The sequence below is a fragment of the Xenopus laevis genome, chromosome 2L (assembly GCF_017654675.1).
Source record: "Xenopus laevis strain J_2021 chromosome 2L, Xenopus_laevis_v10.1, whole genome shotgun sequence".
NCBI classification, from domain to species: Eukaryota; Metazoa; Chordata; class Amphibia; order Anura; family Pipidae; genus Xenopus; species Xenopus laevis.
The window spans coordinates 27,812,962-27,836,327 of record NC_054373.1 but is presented as its reverse complement, the minus strand read 5'-3'; the positions used below and the strand labels follow the sequence as shown (position 1 = coordinate 27,836,327).

Genomic DNA, 23,366 nt, shown 5'->3' with positions numbered 1-23,366 from the left:
GGGTTATATATGTATTTATACACTGTATCTGTATCATGTACAATATCCTGGTAATAAGAGTGTGTTTGCTTTTTTTATCTATACAAATAGGTTGCTGTGAAGCCATTCAATAAGAATAGGGCAATAGGGCAGACATCCATATAGCAGGTTAGTTTTAGTACTTAACTAGGCAAATAAAAAGAAGTCACGTTCCTTCCAGGCCTCTCTCACAACAACTATATCATGAAAACCTCTCTTGGATTATAGGAACTTTTAGTTGCAGGTATTAGTGGATGAACAGATACTAACTTAAGGTAATCACCTTAAAATGAGTTGTATTTTAAGACAATTTGCATTTGGTGTTTGTTTACTAGGGATTTTTTAATGCTTTAACTTTTTTTTTACTCTGCAACTCCTCAATTTGGAATTTTAAAGGGGTGGTTCACCTTTAAGTTAACTTTTAGTGCATTATAAAATGGCTAATTCTAAGCAAATTTTCAGATGGCCTTCATTATTATCATTTTTGATTTATCTGATTTATTCTTCTGACTCTTTCCAGCTTTCAGAAGGGCGTCCCTGACCCCATCTAAAAACAAATGCTCTGTAAGCACTATTTGGGATTCAGCCGAAACCCCGAATCCTTTGTGAAAGATTCGGCCGAATACCGAACCGAATCCGAACCCTAATTTGCATATGCAAATTAGGGGTTTGAAAGGAAAAAGTAGGAAAAAAAATTATTTTCTGCAGAAAAGTCACGTGATTTCCCTACCTGCCCCTAATTTACATATGCAAATTAGGATTCGGATTCAGTTCGGCCTGACACAAGGATTCGGCCGAATCCCCGAATCCTTTGTGAAAGATTCGTCCGAATACTGAACTGAATCCGAACCCTAATTTGCATATGCAAATTAGGGGTTTGAAAGGAAAAAGAAAAAAAAAATATTTTCTGACGAAAAGTCACATGATTTCCCTATGCAAATTAGGATTCTGATTCAGTTCGGCCTGACACAAGGATTCGGCCGAATCCGAATCCTGCTGAAAAAGGCCGAATCCCGAACCGAATCCTGGATTCGGTGCATCTCTAGTAAGACTACAAATTTATTTTTATTGCTGCTTCTTATTATTCATCTTTCTATTTAGGCCCTCAGGCTTATTTGGACCCTAGCAACCAGATTGCTGAAATTGCAAAGTGGAGAGCTGCTGAATAAAAAGCTAAATAATTAAAAATCCACAAATAATAAAAAATGAAAACCAATTGCAAATTGTCTCAGAATAGCACTCTCTGCATCATACTAATAGTTAATCAAAAGGTGAACAACCCCTTTAAATAAAAAGACATATTTTTACTGTATGGCAGGCATTATTGGTCCTTTAATTCCCAGAGCCTGCTTCATTCTATGCTGGTTGCATTGTAAGGAGCCACTTAGAACCAACTACTTTACATAGCAAAAGGCTTGCCCTTGCCCAATATAGGCACCATTATGATTTGACTGTAGGCACCAGGGGCCACATGATTGTTAAGTGTATGTCCAGCTGAATACTGGGCAGATTTTACCCTGCAGTAGTAACACCTAGCAACCAATCAGTAAATAGCTTTGACAATTATCGAACTGTGGGAATTATTCACCATAGTAATAGGTAATTGGCTAAATGAGTGAATCAGAACAATAGAATTAGAAGTATCAAATATTTTCCTTTATTTACAGTATAGAACATGATTCAAACTAATATCAACATTTCTCGTCACAATCATTACTCTGTGTACTGGAGCAGAGTATTTGCATAGTCGTTACTCGCGGTGTCTGTACAAAGCATAAACCTGCTGCGCTTCCCAGCTACCTGCAGAAAAATGGCTGTGAGGCAATCTGAGTGCTCCTTTTGTTATGCAGCCAAGCAGAGTGATTTAGATCTAGCATTGTTACTTCATGGCACTTTCATCCGGGCAGATGACATGAAAAATGACTTGGACGTGATCACCTTAACTCGGCAGGTAGGGCACGTCTGTTTCTTGCACAGCCACTTTCCGATGCACTGTGGAATCAAAAGAGAATGTTTTAGCTGCGTGAGGGCTCTTCCACATGGGCGTTTTTTCTCAGAAGACAATAGAATATAGGTTTGCGTTTGGAGCTGACAATAACACACTTATGTGCATTTAAAAAAACATTAATCAATATATGCATTCAGCATGTTCTGCAATCCTGGAAGCAGTGAAGTAACTAGATATTACTGGGCCCCACAACTAGGGTTGCCACCTGGTCGGTATTTTGCCGGCCTGGCTGGTAAAAATGTTGCATGATTGCAATGTAAAGTATAGGGAAAAACCATAAAAACATATTTTTTTCTAGAAAAGGTGGCAACCCTACCCACAACCAATTCAATCTAGGGCCTCAAACCATTGGTAAGCTGGCCTGTTATATATATTGCAATTGCTCACTAATTAGGGCCTCACTGGGCCCCCCACACTTCTGGGTCCCTTTTTGACTGCAGGGTCTGCTTCCTCTGTAGTTATGCCTCTGCCTAGGTGCTGCCCTGCCCTGCAAGGATGCCCCAGCTCCACCCAAACCACCCTAATACTGCTCCTGACCCGCCCCACCCAATTGTTACTCATGCTGGGAACCTTTACCAGGGACACTGCATTAATGAGGCGAGCTGACAAACTAGTTACTTTAAGAGCTTTAACTTTAAGGGTAAGGCCACACTGGGTGTTTTGGGGAGATTTGGTCGCCTGGCGACTAATCGCCTCTTCTTTGAGGCGACCAATCTCCCGATACGCCTTCCCTCACTCTGCGCCGGCTAAAATGGCAAACAACGCCGGAACTAATCAGATGCGGCGATTCGTTTTCTGAAGTCGCTTTGGGCGCCACCCCCTGGGAGATACAAAATCGCATTTCCACTGTATCTACATGAGCAAGAGCCATATTGTTTGCTATTACAAGGAGAATATATATATGTACTGTATAATCTATACACTGTAATAAATTCGAGGAACCCTACGCCAAAAATGTTGTACTTAATAACAGTAATGCTAGGGGCATTTAATATGATGTGAGAGTGATAATTTTCCATTGGTTTTCATTTTTTATTATTTGTGGTTTTGCTTTTTATTCAACAGCTCTACAGTTTGCAATTTCAGCAATCTGGTTGCCAGGGCCCAAATTAACCTAGCAACCATGCACTGATTTGAATGAGAGGTTATAATATGAATAGGAGAGAGCCTAACTACAAAGATGAGTAATAAAAAGTAGCAATAACAATATATTTGTAGCCTTAAAGATGTTTTTTAGATGACCTTCATTTGCCTTCATTTGCCAGAAGGCAAAATAATTCAAAAACTATAAATCCAACAGCAATTTGACTATGCAGACTGAGGCATGTCATGTCCTCTAAGCAGTTCTTACTAACCAATATAGTGTATAGGCCATCAGTACCTCTTTATGAAATCGGTGCATGCAGTGAAGTTGCCAGATACTGCCAGCATGCAGGTCATCATGACATATAACACACGGATCCTCATCTTCATCCTTTAAGGGAACAAAAACCACAATCAATGTCATTAGCCGAGATATACTCGTTTGACTAAACAAAACAAGGAAACACAGATTACACAACAAGGAAACACAGATTACAAATACGAGCCTGAGGCATTAACCATCTGACGAGGGAAAATCATTTTTTGGTTGACATTTGAGAGGTAAATGACACAATGTAAATGAATTAAAAGGGTTACGATCAAGATGCAAAAGAAGGACAAATGGCGGATATGAAAATATGCCATTACAAAGTGTACATAGAAGGTTACATACACATGGAGAGTTTATTCTAACACAAACACACATGCAGTGGTGTCTTTCTATTTACTGTATGTTGATAGGTGATGGGTGGAATGACTGCATCACATGGTGCACCCTATTATGCAAATAAACCGTACAAACCCAAGCACTGTACAATTAGAAAGCAATTAAATGCCTCTATTCTGTTAAAAAAAAATCTCTGTAGGCGATCAGCCATTTATTTTGATGGAAACCAGTGAACATGTAGCCAAAGGTTTCTTCAAGAACTAAATCATCCACTTGCCTTTCACCACTAAAGCCGTTCTGGTAGAAAGATTAGCCTCTAAGGGGGTTCTAAACTCAGAATGTTTGGATTAGAATGAATCCTGAATTCTCCAGAAAAGTTTTGGCAGAATCTGAGAAAATTCAGCAGCCCAGAATTCAGCCAAATCCTGCAATAAATGCTGCCATTTATCCAGCGTCGGAATGGGGTGTCTGGGCCCACCAAGGCTGCCACCTCGGGGGTTCCCCACCACAGTCATGAATTCCCGTTGCCAGCCTTAAACACCACCCCACCCCTGACACTGTGCCTTTTATTTCGCACTTGCAGCAGCTGCCTTGGCTGTGACAGGGGGTGAGGCAATGGAGCACCCAAAGTTCCTGGTAGTCATCAGGTACCTGGGTTAGCAGGGCCCACAAGCACCAGGGCCCACCCCAATGACCCACTGGCCTAGTCCAACCCTGCATTTATCAAAATCTTGAACTGGGCCTGGATTGGGTGCATTCCTACTAAACCAATCACTAGCTAATGGGTTTTAAGGTGTACGGTTGTACACCTCAAAACGCATCAGCCAGTGACTCATCCTAAGGTGACCAGCTGGAAGAGCTAAAACAATAGTATTCCAAAACCAAATAAAGAACGCAGGGACTACTGGCCCATGCAACTGCCAGTCAATATTGCTGCAGTACGTACCACTGACCTTGTGCCAACTCTCAAATTTTGCGAAGCTCTAGTAATTCATGTCTTGCTGAACTTTCAAATACAAAGAAATGGGTTGTTGTTCAATGGGTAATTGAAGTTTTAATATGTTACAGAATTCGGACAGTGCCAAATATCTGTTTGAGATTACGCTGCAGTTCATACTATAAAACAACAGATGGATGTTAAGGCAGGTGCCCTCGGACTCTCTGTGTATTGAAAAGTCTTTCCCGTCAGCTTCAGCCAGAGATAATAAACAAAATAATATACAAATGAGGTTCAGGGTAACACAAACAAAATACATGTTTAAATAAATGGCCCCAACCCAGCAACACAACATCCTAATTTTTCAAACTAGGATGTGATATCTATCATTATTAATTGCCCTGCTAGTTTAACTAGTTACCCATGTTATAAAATGTATGCAAAGGCTCTTTCTGGCAGCAGTTTTGGTTAAAAGACAAATGAATAAAAAAAAAATAATAATTAACAGAACACCAATGATTTGAATAAGCCACATCAGGGCTGTAAACTTGCTAAACCAGTCTTTGCATTGTGTCACTTAGAAAAACATGTAAGAGACGTATTTCATTTTAAACAACAAAAAATGCCTCTTGCATTGCCTTAAAACTTTGGTATTGAAAATTACTCTAATGCTCCCCTATGTACTGTAAATGTATAAAAGATCTGGAGGCTCAGTGTTTATAAAAGCATCTCCACCAGATTTATGCCTTGATTTACTCCAAAAAAAGCATTTCCATGGGCTTGTTGAACGTGGATTTGATTAATATTGATTGAGTCCAATGGAAAAATTATATGAAAATTGCCCATAACAATATCCCAGAGTTGTAAAGGCAACAGGAGGAATGTGAGAGCACTTCCCTAGTGATGACACAGGCACATACTGGATAGACACATATGGAGGCAGGATAGCTTGTTAAACAGGTTTTTATTAAAGGATCTAATAAAAATAAATATGAAAACCATAATTATCACATTAGCACTTGAGTAATTATAAGAAGTGGGTTGAAATGGTGATATTAAAGGGCTGGTTCACCTATAAGTTAACTTTCAGAATGTTATAGAATAGCTAATTCTAAGCAGCTTTTCGATTGGTCTTCATTATTTAACTTGTATAGTTTTTTAATTATTTGCCTTCTTTTTCTGATGCTTTCTAGCTTCCAAATGAGGGTCACTGACCCCATCTAAAAAAACAAATGCCCTGTAAGGCGAACAATGTATTGTTGTTGCTACTTTTTATTACTCATCTTTCTATTCAGGCCTCTCCTATTCATAGTCCAGTCTCTTATTCAAATCAGTGCATGGTTGCTAGGGGAATTTGGACCCTAGCAACCAGATTGCTGAAATTGCAAACTGGAGAGCTGCTGAATAAAAAGCTAAATAACTCAAAAACCACCAATAATAAAAATAAAAATGAAAACCAACTGCAAATTGTCTCAGAATATCACTCTCTACATCATAAGTTAATTTAAAGCTGAACAATCCCTTTAATGATTACATTTAAATTTAAGCAGGATAGGAGTTAAGATTTTCAATAACCTGAGAGCCTGAGGTCACCTCTCATCAATATGAATACATAGACAACAGAAACAAATATATAGAAAGCAAAACAGAAGGCAGTGACAGTCCAGTAGGATTAGCAGCTAATGGAGCAATGCATTTGGATGGGTTAGAAATCACGTGCATGTGGAACAATTAACACATATACAAGACTGCAATGAAACATGCAACAAGTGAGCTTTATCTCATAGTTATCCCATGGACTTGGAGCTTCAAATCTTGCAGAAAGACATCCCTCAGCATTTCCCTAGCCACAGGGGAACGCAATAATTATAACATTTGTTATCTCCGACTTGTGAGCTAAAGGTCTCCATAGACACAAAATAGATTTCCCTTGCCGAACGGCCGATTTTAGCGAAGTCCAACCAATCCTTCAAAGTTATCGTGCGGTTAGTGGGATTCGAACGATCGAACATCTTACGATTTTTCGGCCGACATCTGTCAGGAAAATTGATCAGCCAGGTTAAAAAATCTTTGTCGGTCCCAGTGCAATGTATCTATGTTTGCAGGGCCAAGCAGCTCCCCTTTGTTTTCTTGGCAAATTGGTCTTTTTAGTTGATGGACAATTCGAACGATTGTTGAGAGATAATCGTGGTCTCACAATGATGATCGGATCTTTTAAGGCTTCCACATGCACTGGAAAATTTAAATAAATATACTTCATTCTTATTCCCACTAACCTGAGCTGTTACTTGACCCATAAAACATATTTATTGACCTGTACCTCCTGGTCCCACCCCTGCTCATTTGTAAATCTCTCTTTTCATTGTGATTCTGTCCCAGTATTGTTCCAATGGATATTTACGGGTCTTCATCAGGTTCCAACCCCCCAGATCAGAAGGGCCTGCTTCTTCTTTTGTTAGGCCATTGCCCCTATCATTCCCAGTTGAAAAAAATAAGATTTTGTTGATCAATCCCCTTATCACCCAGTTTTTACTTTCACTTTAAAAGAAGGTTACCAGATCATTTGATCTAGTAAACCTGATTTCAAAATTATAAGGGGTGCTGTGTGTCCATACTGTTTAAACAAAACTTTTGACTTCCATATTGGTGTAGAGCAGGCACTCAAAGAGCAGTCTTCCCAACAGACGCGCACACTTCAAAAAGTTTATTTAGGTACACATGGAGGTAGCTTTTACAAACACTAACAGCCTTATTTAAAAAATGTAATTTAAAAAAGGCCGACCAAACTAGAATCCACTATTGGAGCTTATTTATTATAAAAAAACACAATTCAATTGGATCAGGGACAAACCTGAAAAAATTAAGCAAAAAATCCTAATCGTACGATTTTTCCCAAGTTGTTTCCTGAGATTTTTTTCCGAATCGCTCGTTTTTTTCAGACTTTTTCCCGAAAAGCCCAAAAGTCGGATTTTCAGGCTTATTCCAGCGCAGGCCATAGAAACCTCCAAATAGAATAGGGACCTCTCCCATTGATTTAAATACAACCTCAGTAGATGTGACATGCCGGATTTTCGGATTCAGACTTTTCCATCCTTGGGGTATAATAAAAAGGGATGCACCGAATCCAGGATTCGGTTCGTGATTCAACCAGGATTTGGCCTTTTTCAGCAGGATTTGGATTTGGCCGAATCCTTCTGCCCAGCCGAACCGAATCCGAATTTGCATATGTAAATTAGGGGCAGGGTGGGAAATCGTGTGACTTTTTGTCACAAAACAAGGAAGTAAAAAATATTTTCCCCTCCCCTTCCTGGATTCGGTTTGGTATTCGGCTGAATCTTTCGCAAAGGATTCGGGGGTTCGGCCGAATCCAAAATAGTGGATTCGGTGCATCCCTAATAATAAATCCCGAAAAATTTTAGTTTTTTTTTTCACTAAAAATTCTGAGTTTTTGGCATTCGGTCATAGGCTTTGATTAAGTGTTTGTGAAACACAAAACGGGTAAGGCTATCTCCATGTGTAGCTAAAGCATTTTTTACGTGTCTGGTGGGAGGACTGCTCATTGAGTGCCTGCTCTGCACCAATATGGGTTGATCTGCTCCCCTAACTGAATGCTCACAGTGGTGCACCTGGGCCTTTTTCAGACTTTAGTAAGTTATGTTAATTTACTTTGGGACCTTTTTCAATCATCTATATTATTAATTAAACATTTTACTTCCCCATCCATTTGGCACTTACCTGTGTTGGGTTTGCAAATGTGATGCAAGGCTTGGGAATGATGCCCAAACCCAAGTAGCACCATGGAGTACAATATCTCCAGCCTACACTGAGTTGTACTGCCCCCAAACATAGATCAAGGCTGCACAATTATTACTGATAACTGAGCACAGTACAAAGCATTATCATTATCAGCATATTTAGCGGCTTTTTACGGCTTCATCTGTGTTTGTATAATAATTAATTTGCATGACTGTGTTTTAAAGGAGAAGGAAAGGCTTTGTACACTTGGGGGTGCCAAATGTTAGGCACCCCCAAGTGATTGTATTTACTTATCTGACACCCCGGACCGGTGCTCCTATCAGCAGAAAACTGCACCGGCCCGGGGTTATACCAGTGAGCACCACGGAGTGATTCTCTTCCGTCTTCCTCTTTCCTTTGCGCAACTGCTCCTGCACAGTAGAACGAAAAGCCGAACTTTAACTAAAAAGTTGGCTATTTCAATCAACTGCACATGCGTTTGCCCCGGGAAATTTGAAGAAAGAGGAAGCCGGAAGAGGATCGCTCCGTGGTGCTCACTGGTATAACCCCGGGCCGGTGCAATTTTCTGCTGATAGGAGCACCGGCCCGGGTTTCAGGTAGGTAAATACTATCATTTGGGGGTGTCTAACATTTGGTACCCCAAGCCTTTCCTTCTCCTTTAACAGGATTATGACCCTACAGGAGGGCTATGGCCAGGAAACCAGTGAAGAACGGAGGATTGAACCACTGTTGAAACTGCAAGCTGAGTCTGAAACTATAGAAAATAAAACAAGAAAAAAATAATTATACATGTATCTTGTTAAAAATATGCAGCAAGTTAAGGTGTAATGGTCCTTACAAATGCACACCTCCAGATAGAACTGCATAGTCATAATTATGTGAACGAAATGTTCTCTGCAGATATGCATCTTTGAAATCTTTCAAAACCGACGGTCACCAAAGACTGAAAACCAATAAGCTCAAAACCACATTTGCGCGTCAGAGAGCTTTGTGTTCAAGAACAGGAAAGAGAGTTGAGCACAGTTAGTTTTTCCATTGTTTATTGATCCTTTTTGTCACGAGTTGAGTAGAATCATACAAACATCAGGCACATTTAACCAGGTACATTTAAGCACTAAATAAATAACCAAATGAAAGACTAAGAGAGATGGAGGAATAGAAATATTGCAGTCAAATATAAGCAATGTATAACAAACAATGGCACTCCAGTGGTTAACGTAAAGCATAACAATATGTACATTACCCAGTGTATAAAGCAATACATTATTAAAGGGGTTGTTTACCTTTTAGTATGATGTAGAGTAGAGTGATATTCTGAGACAATTTGCAATTGGTTTTAATTTTTTTTTTTTTTTTTTTAATTCAGCAGCTCTATAGTTCGCAATTTCAGCAATCTGGTTGCTAGGGTCCAAATTACCCTAGAAACCATATATTGATTTGAATCCGAGACTAATATATGAATAGGAGAGGCCTGGATGTAGGAGGAGTAATAAAAAGTAGCTAAAACAATAGATTATAACAGCGATCCTGGCCCCTCCGCCGCCTGAGGCAACCGCAGTTGCTGCTGCCCTCCCCCGGAAATTCACTCTTAAAATACCAGGAGCAGCATTTGCGAAGCACCCCTGATAACAATAGATTGGTAGCATTTGTTTTTTAGATGGGTCAGCGACCCAACCGATTTGTAAGCTGCAAAGAGCCAAAAACTATAAAAAAGATAATAAAGGACAACTGAAAAGTTGCTTAGAATTGCCCATTCTATAACATACTAAAAGTTAACATACTAAACATACTAAAAATGATGGTGAACCACTCCTTTAAAGCATAAATACAAAGCTGAACTTTTTATATCAGTCATGAGAGAGCTCTTCTGTAGTGATAGGCAAATAAAATCTCCAGGTATAAATACAAATACAATTGCCAGGCATGGATTCACGACGAATTTCAGTGTTTTGCCGCCTAGATTACCGTAACTGTGGCGAAAAATTCACTGGCAAAAAATCCACCGCTGCAAAAAAAAAAATTAATTGTTGAATGCATAAAATTATCGCGCGTCAAAAATGATTCGGACACGCCCATTGACTTCAATGCGTTTTGCGAATTTTTCGCCATTTCGCAAATCTTTCGAAATGCCACAGATTCGCCCATCACTACTCTTCTGCATTTCTAGCATGAATTCTTGCATTCCATACAGGCAAACAGGGTTCATTTGCTTGTATCCAGTACAATGAAACAATATGAACACAGGGAACTCTCTACTTCCTCTTTGACATTATAATGATTGGCCTAATCGTCATAATAAATTATTTATTTCTAATTATAAGCCTGCAGGACAGACAGGTATTGCAACTCTCAGTTCTCACTTTATAAAGGGGGGAAACTGAAGGAGACATTCACCTTCAAATGAACTTATTATAAATGGACCTAGGCAACTTTTCAGCTGGTCATCATTCAAATGGAATTCATTTTAAAATTATTCTGCCTTATTCTTTAGCGCAACTGAAAATGTATCTGGTTGTCAGGGTCAGCGACGCCGGGCAAGCAAAACAAATCTATTTTATTTTAAGCCATAACATTGCAGAACTAAAAATATACGTATATAAAAAAAAAAAAAAAAAAAGAATACAGTTAGAATACTTCTGTTTACCAGCTTTTAAGGGGCAAGAGCATTTATATCCAGGCACCAGAAGGTTTAATGCACAGCCAGGAGGTAGGCTTTTTAAAGTGATACTGACACTATAAAACAACTTTTCAAAATATTAATGAACACCAAACCATTACCATTTTTTTGCTAATAGTTCTGCTTTTGTAAGTAATTGTTACTTGAAGTTCCTACATCTTATAGGCACATTTACCTAGGGTCAAATATCCAGGATTAATTAACCCTGGATATTCGACCGTCAAAGTAAAATCCTTTGACTTCAAATATCGAAGTCGAAGGATTTTGCACTATTCCTACGATCGAACGATCGAAGGAATTTTTTGTTCGATTGAACGATTAAATCCTTCGTATCGAACGATTCGAAGGACTTTAATCGATCGATCGAAGGATATTCCTTCGATCAGAAAATTGTTAGGAAGCCTATGGGGACCTTCCCCATAGGCTAACATTGGCCTCGGTAAGTTTTAGGTGGCGAACTAGGGGGTCAAAGAATTTTTTAAAGAGACAGTACTTCGACTATCAAATGGTCGAATAGTCGAACGATTTTCGTTCGATTCGAAGTCGAAGGTCATAGTCGAAGGTCGAAGTAGCCCATTCAATGGTCGAAGTAGCCAAAAAAAACATTCCAAATTCAAACTATTTTTCCTCTATTCCTTCACTCCAACTAAGTAAATGGGCCCCTTAGTGTTTTGCCAACCTGACTGTCCCTTCTCAACCTGTCAGTTAGAGTTTCTAATGCTAACAGACTCCTGCTGCACAAATATGGCAGCCCCCTCATAGAGGAACATGGGGGTAAGAAAGGTAATGTAAAATCATCAAAAAAATACTTTTATGGCAAAATTATAAATAGCATGCAAATACAATGTTATGATATATGTAAAAAAAGGTTTCATTTCAGGTGTCACTATCTCTTTAAGGAATACCTAATATAGAATCTGCAGGGCCATATGATGTTTGCTACATTATTACTAAAATAATGAAAAGAATGTTCAGCAAACGTAGGGCTAGGAGATCCCAGATGCTTTACATTCCTAAATGCATACTGTATGTTAAAAAAAACTATATTCAATGCTAAACATTATAGGAGTGTTTTTCTGTGGCTTATTTCCCCTTGTAGAGAAGCTAAAGTTACTCCAATAAACTCCAATAAATATTTTTTGCAGTTGTAATTTATTTATCTGGGGAAAGTGAATTGTTTATCAGGTTTCCTTTTCATTTGTCACTTCATGTTCTAAAGCACAGCATATAGGGGTCGCAGACCCCATGGCTGTAGAGGGCCAGCAGAGAGGGAAGCGAGGAAGAACCCCCATGTGTCCAGGGGTGGGAGTCTAGGAATCCCAAGGTATGCTCCTAATTCTCCAGAACAGGAGGCTGCCCATAACCTCCTGTTGATAAGCAATTATAGAACACAACAACAGACATTTTGCAGTCCAGACAATGTCCAAGGAAACTAGACGTGAACTGATACCTAGTGATGGGCGAATAAATTTGCTAGGCATGATATTTCCACGTTTCCCGGCCGCGAATAAATAAGAACTGCGGTGATAGTTCCCATGTGAAAAATCCACTGCGTCAAAAAGATGTGAGCATGCGTCAAAAATTTATGTGCGTCAAAATAATTTTGACGCCCATTGACTTCAATGCGTTTCACAAATTTCGCTGTAAATTCGCCCATCACTACTGATACCAGATCAGATGTTTTTGGAGAGTAGAGATGGCTACAAATGACTAGGGATGCACCGAATCCAGAATTCGGTTCGGGAGTCGGTCACCATTTGTCCTTTTTAAGCAGGATTCGGATTCGGCAGAACCAAATCTGAATCCTATTTTGCATATGTAAATTAGGGGTGGGGAGGGAAATCGCGTGACTTTTTGTCACAAAACAAGGATGTAATTTTTTTTTCACCTTCCCACTCCTAATTTGCATATGCAAATTTGGATTTGGATTCGTTTCAGTATTCAGCCGACTCTATCGCGAAGGATTCGGGGGTTCTGCCGAATCCAAAATAGTGAATTGGGTGCATCCCTTCAAATGACCAAGTCAATGTAACTGTACTAATAATACCCCTGAGCAAATATTATATTTGCATTTTGGCACTTTAATCAAAGACTCCACAAATCCCAACTATCTTAAAGGCCTTTTATATACTTACACCCCCCCCCCCAACAGCATTATCTGTACTGGAATAGATTTATGAACAGGCAATGCCCTGTCCAGGGGATGTAGCACATTTGCTTCTTAACATTTCTGTTAGACAAATACAAATTCTAATAATAAAAGGAGGTATAAATTAAGGTATGGAGATCCCCTGAGTACTGGAAAGTAGGGATGGGCGAATTTGAACCGTTTTGTTTCGGCAAAAATTTGCCGCCGGCAAAATGTCGCCGACGCCCATTAAAGTCTATTTTATTTTGACGCATGGCGCCATACAAGTCTATGAGCGTCATTTTTTTAGCGAAACAAGGAGAAAAAATTCCCCCATCCCTACTTAAAAGTCATACAAAGTTTGGACATAAACATTAAGGTCTAATAACAAAGGATATAGCAGTTACAGGATTAAATATTAATGAATTTTACACATTTCACCTTCATAACAAATGCAATTGATTCAAGTCTAGTAACTTGTAAGGCAACCAATCAAGAAATAGAATTTACGTCTCAGTTGCTATGAGTTATGAGGCCTGCAAATGTTTAACCGGTTGCAATATTACCCCTCCAAATACTGCTGAAAATATGTGTATAAAAATGGCAAATATCTTCAACACACGCATAACTAAGATTTAGAATGAATGTAGGAATAGTTTTTCCTTCCATATATTAAATTCCCATTTCCAGAATGACAATTCATTGAGACAAGGAAAAAGATAAATCATTTGCACAAAAATATGCTTTCAGAGAATACAAATTTAACATAAAGGCAAATTATTCAGTTAAGAGAATACCCACAGGATTGTCTGTGCTTTGTCAATAGCTGTAGCAGGTTAGGCTGCTTTTAGACAATTTCTCTGTTTCCAACTTAAAGGGACCTTAGGCTTGGCAGCTTTTGCAAGACATCTCACAATATTTTCTTTTTTTTAAATGTGAACATTTTGTACAAGTCAACAGTGTGCCCAGGCCCATTACCATTTCTCCATAAATTGTCAGGTCTACAATTAACATCTGTCCTGGCCATTCTACAGCTGGGCAGTATGTTGTACACTTACAACCCTAATATCCTCTTTAGCAATTGTGATAGCAGGTGATTTTGGGAGTTTTAGTCCTTAAAGGGATTCTGTCATGATTTTTATGATATATTTTTTATTTCTAAATTACACTGTTTACACTGCAAATAATTCACTCTACAATATCAAATCTAATTCCTGAACCAGCAAGTGTATTTTTTTAGTTGTAATATTGGTGTGTAGACGCCATCTCAGGTCATTTTGCCTGGTCATGTGCTTTTAGAAAGAGCCAGCACTTTAGGATGGAACTGCTTTCTGGCAGGTTGTTGTTTCTCCTACTCAATGTAACTGAATGTGATGCAGAGGGACCTGGATTTTACTATTAAGTGCCGATCTTAGATCTACCAGGCAGCTGTTATCTTGGGTTAGGGAGCTGTTATCTGGTTACCTTCTCATTGTTCTGTTGTTAAGCTGCTGGGGGGGGGGTGATATAATATATCTAGCCCCATGTCAGATTTAAAAATTAAATGTCAAAAAATCTGTTTGCTCTTTTGAGAATTTCAGTGCGGAATTCTGCTGTAGCAGCACTTTTTTTTGATGCGTTTTTTTTAAAAAAACTTTTTTCCCATGACATTATCCCTTTAAAAGCCCACATTGTTTTGCCCTATCTCTTTTTTAAAGGCCATGTAAAGTCTAAAATAGAATAAGGCTAGAAATGCTGTATTTTGTATACTAAATATAAACATGAACTTACTGCACCACAAGCCTAATCAAACAAATAATTTATGCTTTCAAAGTTGGCTACAGGCGGTCACCATCTTGTAACTTTGTTAAACATCTTTGCAAGACTAAGACTGTGCACATGCTCAGTGTGGTCTGGGCTGCTTAGGGATCGTCATAAACAAAGCTGCTTGAGTTCTGCATGGCTGGGAAGTAAGGCGGGGGCTCCCCCTGCTGTACATAAGTATGATTGTTTCCCTGCTCAGCAGTTAGGGACCGTCTGACAATTCCTATCCAGACGGAGAATTTCACTGCATACAGTCAAGTTGCATTTAAAAACGGTACACATTTTTTAATTAAAGTATATTGGAGATAGGTTTCTTTTTCATTAAAGAAAGTAAAAATGGGATTTAATTTTTTGCCTTTAAGCTAGTTAGAAAGGTTGTGATGAACCACTTATGTCAATGAATGTTCTTCTACTATCTACAGAACAGAAACAAATAAATCATTTATTCATTTAAATTAAAGAAACAAATAGCACTTTACCACTTGGGTATGCTCAAGGATAGGCATGGTGCTGGAGGATCCTATGAAGACCTCTATCTACCAGTAGAGATGGGCTAATGAAACAGACAGGCAGATCTCACCCAGAAAGCAGGGTCTCAAGGCCAAATGAACAGATTAGCTACCTGACAAACTGTCTGAAGCCCAGTAAGGTACCCAAGGAAATCCTGAGATTGCTGACCTGTAGACAGGCTGAAGTACAAGGCCAGCACTCTACCATTATCAGTGTAAAAGGAACAGGTTTTGTTTATGCCATCTATAATATGTGTGAGATCTCTTTGGTGGAACTCTTGCACATGGTTTTGTTTGGATACCTGTCCTATGGATTTTGAAGACAGTAGGCCATTGGAGATTTCGATACATGCAATTTCTTGAGTCCAGCAGGTAAAATCCAGACTGAATTAGTAATAATAGAGAGAACATTTTAGATATAATGTTCTATGGAAAGCTAGTGATGGTGAAAGTATTATCAAATGAGGATTATTATAGAGTTGGTGTGACAAATATATGGCTACAGTCTGACAGGTTTGTAGACCTCTCAGGAGAAGGTCTGAGAAGGTTTATAGATACTAGTATGGTGGTGGGAGAAGGAAGTAAGTGGATAAGATATGAATGGATGGCAGTAGTTTGGGCATTATGGAGAAAGAAAGGCAGGGCCACCATCGAGGAGCGAGATGGAGAACTGCTGTCCTGGGCATGAAGACATCTTCAGTGAAAGGGGGCCAAGCTGCATTGAGAAATGTACCCAATATACAGTGTAGGTTACATATGTAGTTATGCTAAAACATTACATAGCTTCTGCAAAAACTACCCCGACTTGCATAATGTATAATGTATGTAGAAGCTTATATAACTTATGTAGTGGCTTACAGAATTCATGTAAATGAAGAAGAAGAGCAGAGGCGCATGGCAGGCGCAAATTCAACCCAATGAACTGAATTACTTTTTAGCACACAATTCATTTTAACTATTTCTTTGAACTACTTATTATAGTAACATCATTTATATTTATATTGGGATCTATTATCTATATATACAGAATTATATGATGAGCACCCTGGAGAAAAAAGTCCTTCTGAAAACAATGATGACCAGTCAGCAAAGCATGCCACCCTCCATCAATAGCCAAATACCCAGCTCTACCAACTGCATACTGACCTAGAAATCATGTACCCTAACCCTATGCATAGGCTTGAAAGCCCTACATGATAATGGTAATCTCTTAGTGCAGGAATATGATACATTTGGAGGAAGGGTCTAAAGATATCAAGAACTTTTGTGACGTAATTCAGATAATGTTCCAGTCCTGTTTTCCAAAACATAAATAGCTTCTGTACAAAGTGACGTTTTATAAAAGTCTGGCATAAGGTGAAATAAGGTTTTAAAGATTTGAACAAATTCTTCTTGACGCAGTGGTCTTGGAACCATCAGACATGGCCTATTTAACTGCCAGTGAATTTGCAGATACCTTCTTGTGATTAAAAAAAGGTCTCTTGTTTACAGAGAGAAAGGTTTGTTTCCCCAGGGATGCCTTCCCTCTAATTAGAGAGTACAGTACATTTGTCCTTCTTATGCATGACTTGATGTTTTAATTAGGTCTTCCTTACATAAAGTGATTAATGGTATATGATGGCAGAAAAATAGATTAATGAGATACACTTTCTCAATGGATTAATATCAAACACAGCAGGTTACTGAAAAAACACCAGGTTGTCTTTATAAAGGCACCTAATGAGCAATATATACATTACAAATTAAACAAATGCATCCCATATCCCCTGTACAGGTAAATGCACATTCTCAAACGTCTGTAAAGTGTTCTGTAATGTCTATAATGTATTACTTTTTCTATAGGCAGCCCTCAACCAGGAGGACAATGCCTTGTGTTGCTAAGTGGATCTGTGATGTAGTGAAGAAAAATCATCACTCAGAGGGAGCATAAACTAGAGCCTGACCAGTAAGGTCCAGTATTGGGAATTACATGATGGGCCTAGTCATAATATCAAATTCAAATGCCCAACTTGCTGTTTAATTCATGTCAATTGTTGTCTGTTTTAGGTCAACAGTTCCTGGAAGGCGAAAGAGTGCCATAGATCCCTATTATCATTGGGCTTCTGGGAGCTGTTACTGTTGTAGGGGAGAGTTTACCCAGATGTAGAAACCCAAAGCAACCACAACAAATGGTACCTGTTGAAAGGTTGCTATGAACTGTAGCTAATTACAGTTCATTAGCACTGAATTTTTGAGATTTTATCATCATCATTTCATGTGATGAGAACACATGACATATGCCCCATGAGGCCTACCTTGAAACCAGCCATTAAGAAAAATTTTAGGCCTTACCTAAAAATAGGATAGATTTTTTCCATTTAAAGCAGAATTACAGTCTACAAAATTGTAATTGTTTTCAAGCCTACACATCACACATCATCATAAACAGTAATCCTAGTTGCAATAGTATTTCAACAAGAATGGCCACCGTGCATGACACACTGTAAGGTGGGACAGAATGGTACATCCCATGACTTCAGCCACCATGGGTATAATTATAGTGGAAGAATACCCTGCAACTGCCAGAAAGCAAAGGAGGTTAAGGGGATCCAGTAGGGCAGGGACAGATAAGTACAAGTATAACGTATAGGAGGCCGTAAAATAATGTTGTAGAACCCTGAAATTCTCAATAATGCCACCATCAAGCACATACTTTTCCTATGTATACAGGGACAAATCCTGTATCTACAATGCACAAAGTTCACTATTGATCAGAAAAAAATCTCATTTACAGACATTTGAGAATGTGACTACTGGAACGGCTGCCCTCACTTAGCACTGAAACAAAGTATTACACATCTGAGCGCTGTGACTTTTTCTCTTGTATTTGCATTGAGCAGTGTCACTTTTTTGCATCTTTGAACAGCAAGAAGGCTTTTTCTTTTCGGGAATGATGGGAAACTTGGGTCTGGCCGGCAGCACCTTCCCCTACCTTCACTCTGCAGGATGAATTCCTCCGAGTTACTGAATGTTCTCCCTGTCAAGAATTAAAAAACAACAGGAAATAAGCAATCAAATATCAAATGAAAACAAGTGAACCTTTCAAATAGCACTAAAAAATAGTCATAGATGTATGCTTGCTTCATATCCTCACCCTTACAAGAGAGGCTGTCCAGCTGAGGCTCCAAAAAGGGGCACGTTTCTGTTTTGTGCTTATACATATATACAGTAAAGTGTGTTACCTGCTAAATAGTGAAGCATTATCTTAAAAACTAGGAGAATAAACAAGTTCAATGGAGCTTGGGCAATAGGAACTTCCAGGCCAATCAATATGTGAACCTGCCCATGTCTGATACAGAGTAGTTGGTGCATTGTTCTGGACCTTAGGTGAGTCAATAGACTGTTGACTTGGTAGCGATTAGAAAGCTAATCTATGTTAATATGCTAATGGTTTCCAATGTATGGATCACTATACTTGAGTAATTTAGACGTATACATATCCAGGGTCTGGACTGACTTTGCAGAATACCAGATGATCTCACGGAGGGCCAATGTCTGGAACATTTCTCATTATCCCTTTCTTGTTTCCACCATAAGCCCAGGTCTGTACTGAGCATCAAAATAGACCCTGGCATTTGAGGCACACAAAGGCCCAAACATCCCACACAGAGTCCCCCTACCAGCCCAATAAACAGTGGCTATCCATGGCATCTTACAGCAGCCCCTCTGGCATTTGCCAGAATCCACAGATTGCCAGTCCGGCCTGCATAAGCCTAGAGGGCACTAGAGGTCAGGTTCTTTAGGAACTACCCAATGGTAAGTACCTTTATTTAGTTAATGAAGACATTAAGAAGAAACCAACTTGCTATTCACATAGTAAAGTATTTTTTAGGAAAAGGCAGAGGCATAATTGTTCAGCCTTTTATATGAATAGCAACAAAAATGTGTTTAGAATTTGGTGGATTACACCTATAAGGGATGTGACTAGTCATTTTAGCACTTATACGTTGCTATTTAGGGGTTACTTAGTACAAACTTTAACTCTCTCTGATGCCAGTGAAAAACAGACTGACTTCATAAGGTGAGCTCTTGATTGCCATCTAGCTGTGAATTGTGGTTAAAGGCAACAAGGTTCTTATTACAAACTGCAAAGCTAAAATGCATTTTAATATTTCTCCAGGCTGCTGATCTGTGGATTCTGTGGATTCTGTGAGGGGCTGATGTAAGATGCCATAGACATTCATTTTGTGGGCCTGTGAGGGGCTGTTTGGGCTTCTGTGTACTGAAATGCCAGGGACTATTTTGAATCCCAGTCCAGACCTGTTACTCACATACACACATGTAAAGATTAGTTATAGTATCTTAACAAGAGTTCATATATATATAAGAAATGGCAGTTTCAGTGTCTGCCATTGAACTCTTTTACTATTTGTGATCATTTTAGATCAAAGCACTGAAACTCACATAGAATATACCCCTGGACGGTGTATTTTTCAGCAAAGAGGAGAACCAGCCCCTGGTTTATGGTTAGTGATAATAATAAGGGATTAACACCCCCCTCCAAGTAAATGTAACTTTCCTTCTTCTTTATGGACCATGGCACCCCAGGAGATATGTTGCCCATGATAAATCTACTCTTCTGGGGGTGACAAATCTCCTGTAAATGCTTTCCCATCTGCAATAAAGTTAATCGCCGGTTACTCAAACATATGCTGCACTTTGTTTTTCCAAAGTCGACCAAATCTCTTGGTGTGTCATTATTACCCTTAAAGCATAAGGGAGTGAGAAAAGGTGAAGACAAAGTACAAAATATGTGGGACAAACCATTACCAGGAGGGTGGAGAAAGGTGAACATAGAAATTGAGAGCAGAACAGAGAAACAAAGAACAGGGAAGAGAAAGCGAGGAGCTGATGGAGCACATGATGGAAGAGAAGCTGAGAGAATAATGTAAGGAGCCACAAGATTAGCCATGGCAGCCCTGTGCAAATTATAAGTGTGTGGACTGAATACTTAGGGGCAGATTCACTAACTTCGAGTGAAGGATTCGAATGAAAAAAATTCGAATTTCGAAGTATTTTTTGGGTACTTCGACCATCGAATTGGTTAAATTCGTTCGAATTTGAACGAAATCGAACGAATCGAAGTAAAAATCGTTCGACTATTCGACCATTCGATAGTCGAAGTACTTTCCCTTTAAAAAAAACTTCGACCCCCTACTTCGGCAGATAAAAGCTACCGAAGTCAATGTTAGCCTATGGGGAAGGTCCCCATAGGTTTGCTAACCTTTTTTTGATCGAGGGATTTTCCTTCGATCGTTGGATTAAAATCGTTCGAATCGTTCGATTCGAAGGATTTAATCGTTCGATCGAACGAAAAATCCTTCGATCGATCGATCGCAGGATTAGCGCTAAATCCTTCGACTTCGATATTCGAAGTCGAAGGATTTCAATTCGAGGGTCGAATTTCGAAGTATTTTTAACTTCGAAATTCGACCCTTAGTGAATCTGCCCCTTACAGTATGGCAAATATATTTTATTTTTTCCTTAAGATTTTTTTCTAGTATAAAACTATTGGGCTAACATAGGTGCAAAACAGTCAACAGTCATCACCAGCGACCAAGAGAAGGGACTCACGGTGGAGAGAAATGCCGGCTTTTAAAGCTTTACCTTTCCACAGAGACCTGGACATTATACTATTGGGCGCTCCCCTGTTTTAAACCTTGCAGTGGGCACTTTATAGAAGAAAAAAACTCCACTTTCAGTTTGGCAGTGGATTGTGATATGCTAAATCCCAGCTAAAAGCACTAGGATTTATTTTCTATTATTTGTGTCTACGGAGGATTCTTGGGATATCCTTTTATTCCGGCAAAGAAAGAAAAGGCATGGCTATGCTTACATTTATGACTTTAAGAAAAAAACTAGCCCTTATGATGCCGTTATTTGAAGACGGAATTACTAAAATTTCAATTGGGTAATTCTGAAGGGTTCCTGGGAATTAAAATTGTAATCCATTTACTAGCCACTTTCCAATTAATTGGCACATATTAACATAGGTGAAAGAAATTAACATTTCAGTGTAGGAATTGTTAATTATTATTAACTTTTGCAAATACTGCATATTTAGGAACTGTATTTTAACTGAGCTAGATCCACAAACAAAGCGTTCATTACACACAGCAGTGCTATGTCTGATCTAGATCAATACACACTATATTGCTCTACTTTTCAAAACACATCAGCAGAGTGACTGACCTAGAAATGCAGAAAGACGGACCAGAAGGACCGAGGGGGCCAAATATGCAAATGCACAAAAATAAGTCAGTCAATAAAATGAGCTCTGAGGGAGTTGCAGCGTTGTGGCCAATGAATCACTGAAAGCTGCTAAAATGTATTAACCTTATCGATTCCAGACAGTCACAAAATGAAATCTACAGTAATAATAGTCCAAGAATTAACTAATTGCAAAAATAGGTATTTAATGCCAACAGGTGAGCCCTGGGCATATGGTTCAATCACATATAGGGGTCCGTTTACTAAAGTGCGGTAAATCTGACTTTAAGTTTCCGCATGTTATCGCTGAGAATATTTTTACGCCAGAATATTCGCAGCGACTAAGTTTACTAAACAGCAATGCGCTCAGAAGTCATTGCGATCACTTGCGGTAACTACGTTAAGGAACCAGCTTACGTTAGCGGTAATTTTAGCGAGTTGCGAATTTTCTGGCGAAAATTTAAGTTTTTGCGAATATTTATGCTATAAAATAGTCTTGTTTTATGGCGGTTATTATGGCAATTTTTACTGTGACATTTATGGCCAGAAATGCATCTTCAAAACTCATAAACTTTATTGACTGATGATTATACCATCCAACAGAACATCACCAGAGTAACACCAATCAAACATGTCTGCATCATATAAACCCTTCTGCCAATAGAATCATAGGAACAAGAAATGATACCAGTCAATCTCTTTGCTTCATAGAAATGCACAGTTTAATGTAGCCAATCACAATGAAACCAAAAAAGTGTAGAGACTGACGAATCCTTGGACTGTGATGCCGCTGCCAATAATACGACTCTGAGCTGAAACTGCTGCTGTTGCAACAGATAGAAGCAGAAGCCAAAAAGATCTGTCTCTCCTGTCAGCAAAGAATGATGAGTAAAAAAAAATAGTATTATGGGATATTTCCTGCCCCTTGAGAATTTTCTGGCGAAAAAAATACTTTTACGCCACTACATAGGTGGCGGTAAAAGTTTGCGAATATTCTGGCGTTAATTTTGTCTTTAGCACATTTCGCTGTTTAGTAAACCATGCGTTAATGTGTACGTAGCGTTATTTTCAGCGAATGCGATAACTGGCGAACAATTATTCTTGCACAAGAAAATTCGCAAATTTATATTTACCGCAGGTTAGTAAACTGGCGATAACATATTTGGCGAAAATTCTGTCTATATATTGTGCGAATATTTTTAACGCACTTTAGTAAACGGACCCCTTAGTACTTTGAGGATACGTGATATGTAAAGCAGCTCAAGCTTTTATTAGTGCAAAACAATCACAGCACACAACACCAAAAAAAAACAAAACAGTAAAGAGGACAAACTGCAAGCTGAATTATACTGCAATCTGTTATTACTTGCAAAACATGCTTTAGGATGTACAGTATACCCTTGATAAACACATATATAAATATATATATATATATATATATATATGTCTTGATAAAGGTCTTAGAGATAGATTGAAATGTTGGCCGGTTCCTTTTTTAATCTATTTACTAAACATGAAGTTTTAACTGAAA

At 38.8% G+C, this 23,366-nt stretch overlaps 1 protein-coding gene across 1 annotated transcript in view; it reads right to left on the bottom strand.

The window, feature by feature from the left end:
* Positions 1-1,652: 1,652 nt before the first annotated feature.
* Positions 1,653-23,366, bottom strand: part of LOC108707916 (leukemia NUP98 fusion partner 1) — a 43,109-nt gene continuing 21,395 nt past the window's right edge. The window contains exons 3-5 of the mRNA XM_018246016.2: positions 18,558-18,602; positions 3,408-3,500; positions 1,653-2,010 (exon numbers count right to left, since the gene is read on the bottom strand). Of these exons, the coding sequence (XP_018101505.1) occupies positions 1,903-2,010; positions 3,408-3,500; positions 18,558-18,602 (246 nt within the window). The 3' untranslated portion in view covers positions 1,653-1,902. The remainder of the gene's footprint in view (positions 2,011-3,407; positions 3,501-18,557; positions 18,603-23,366) is intronic.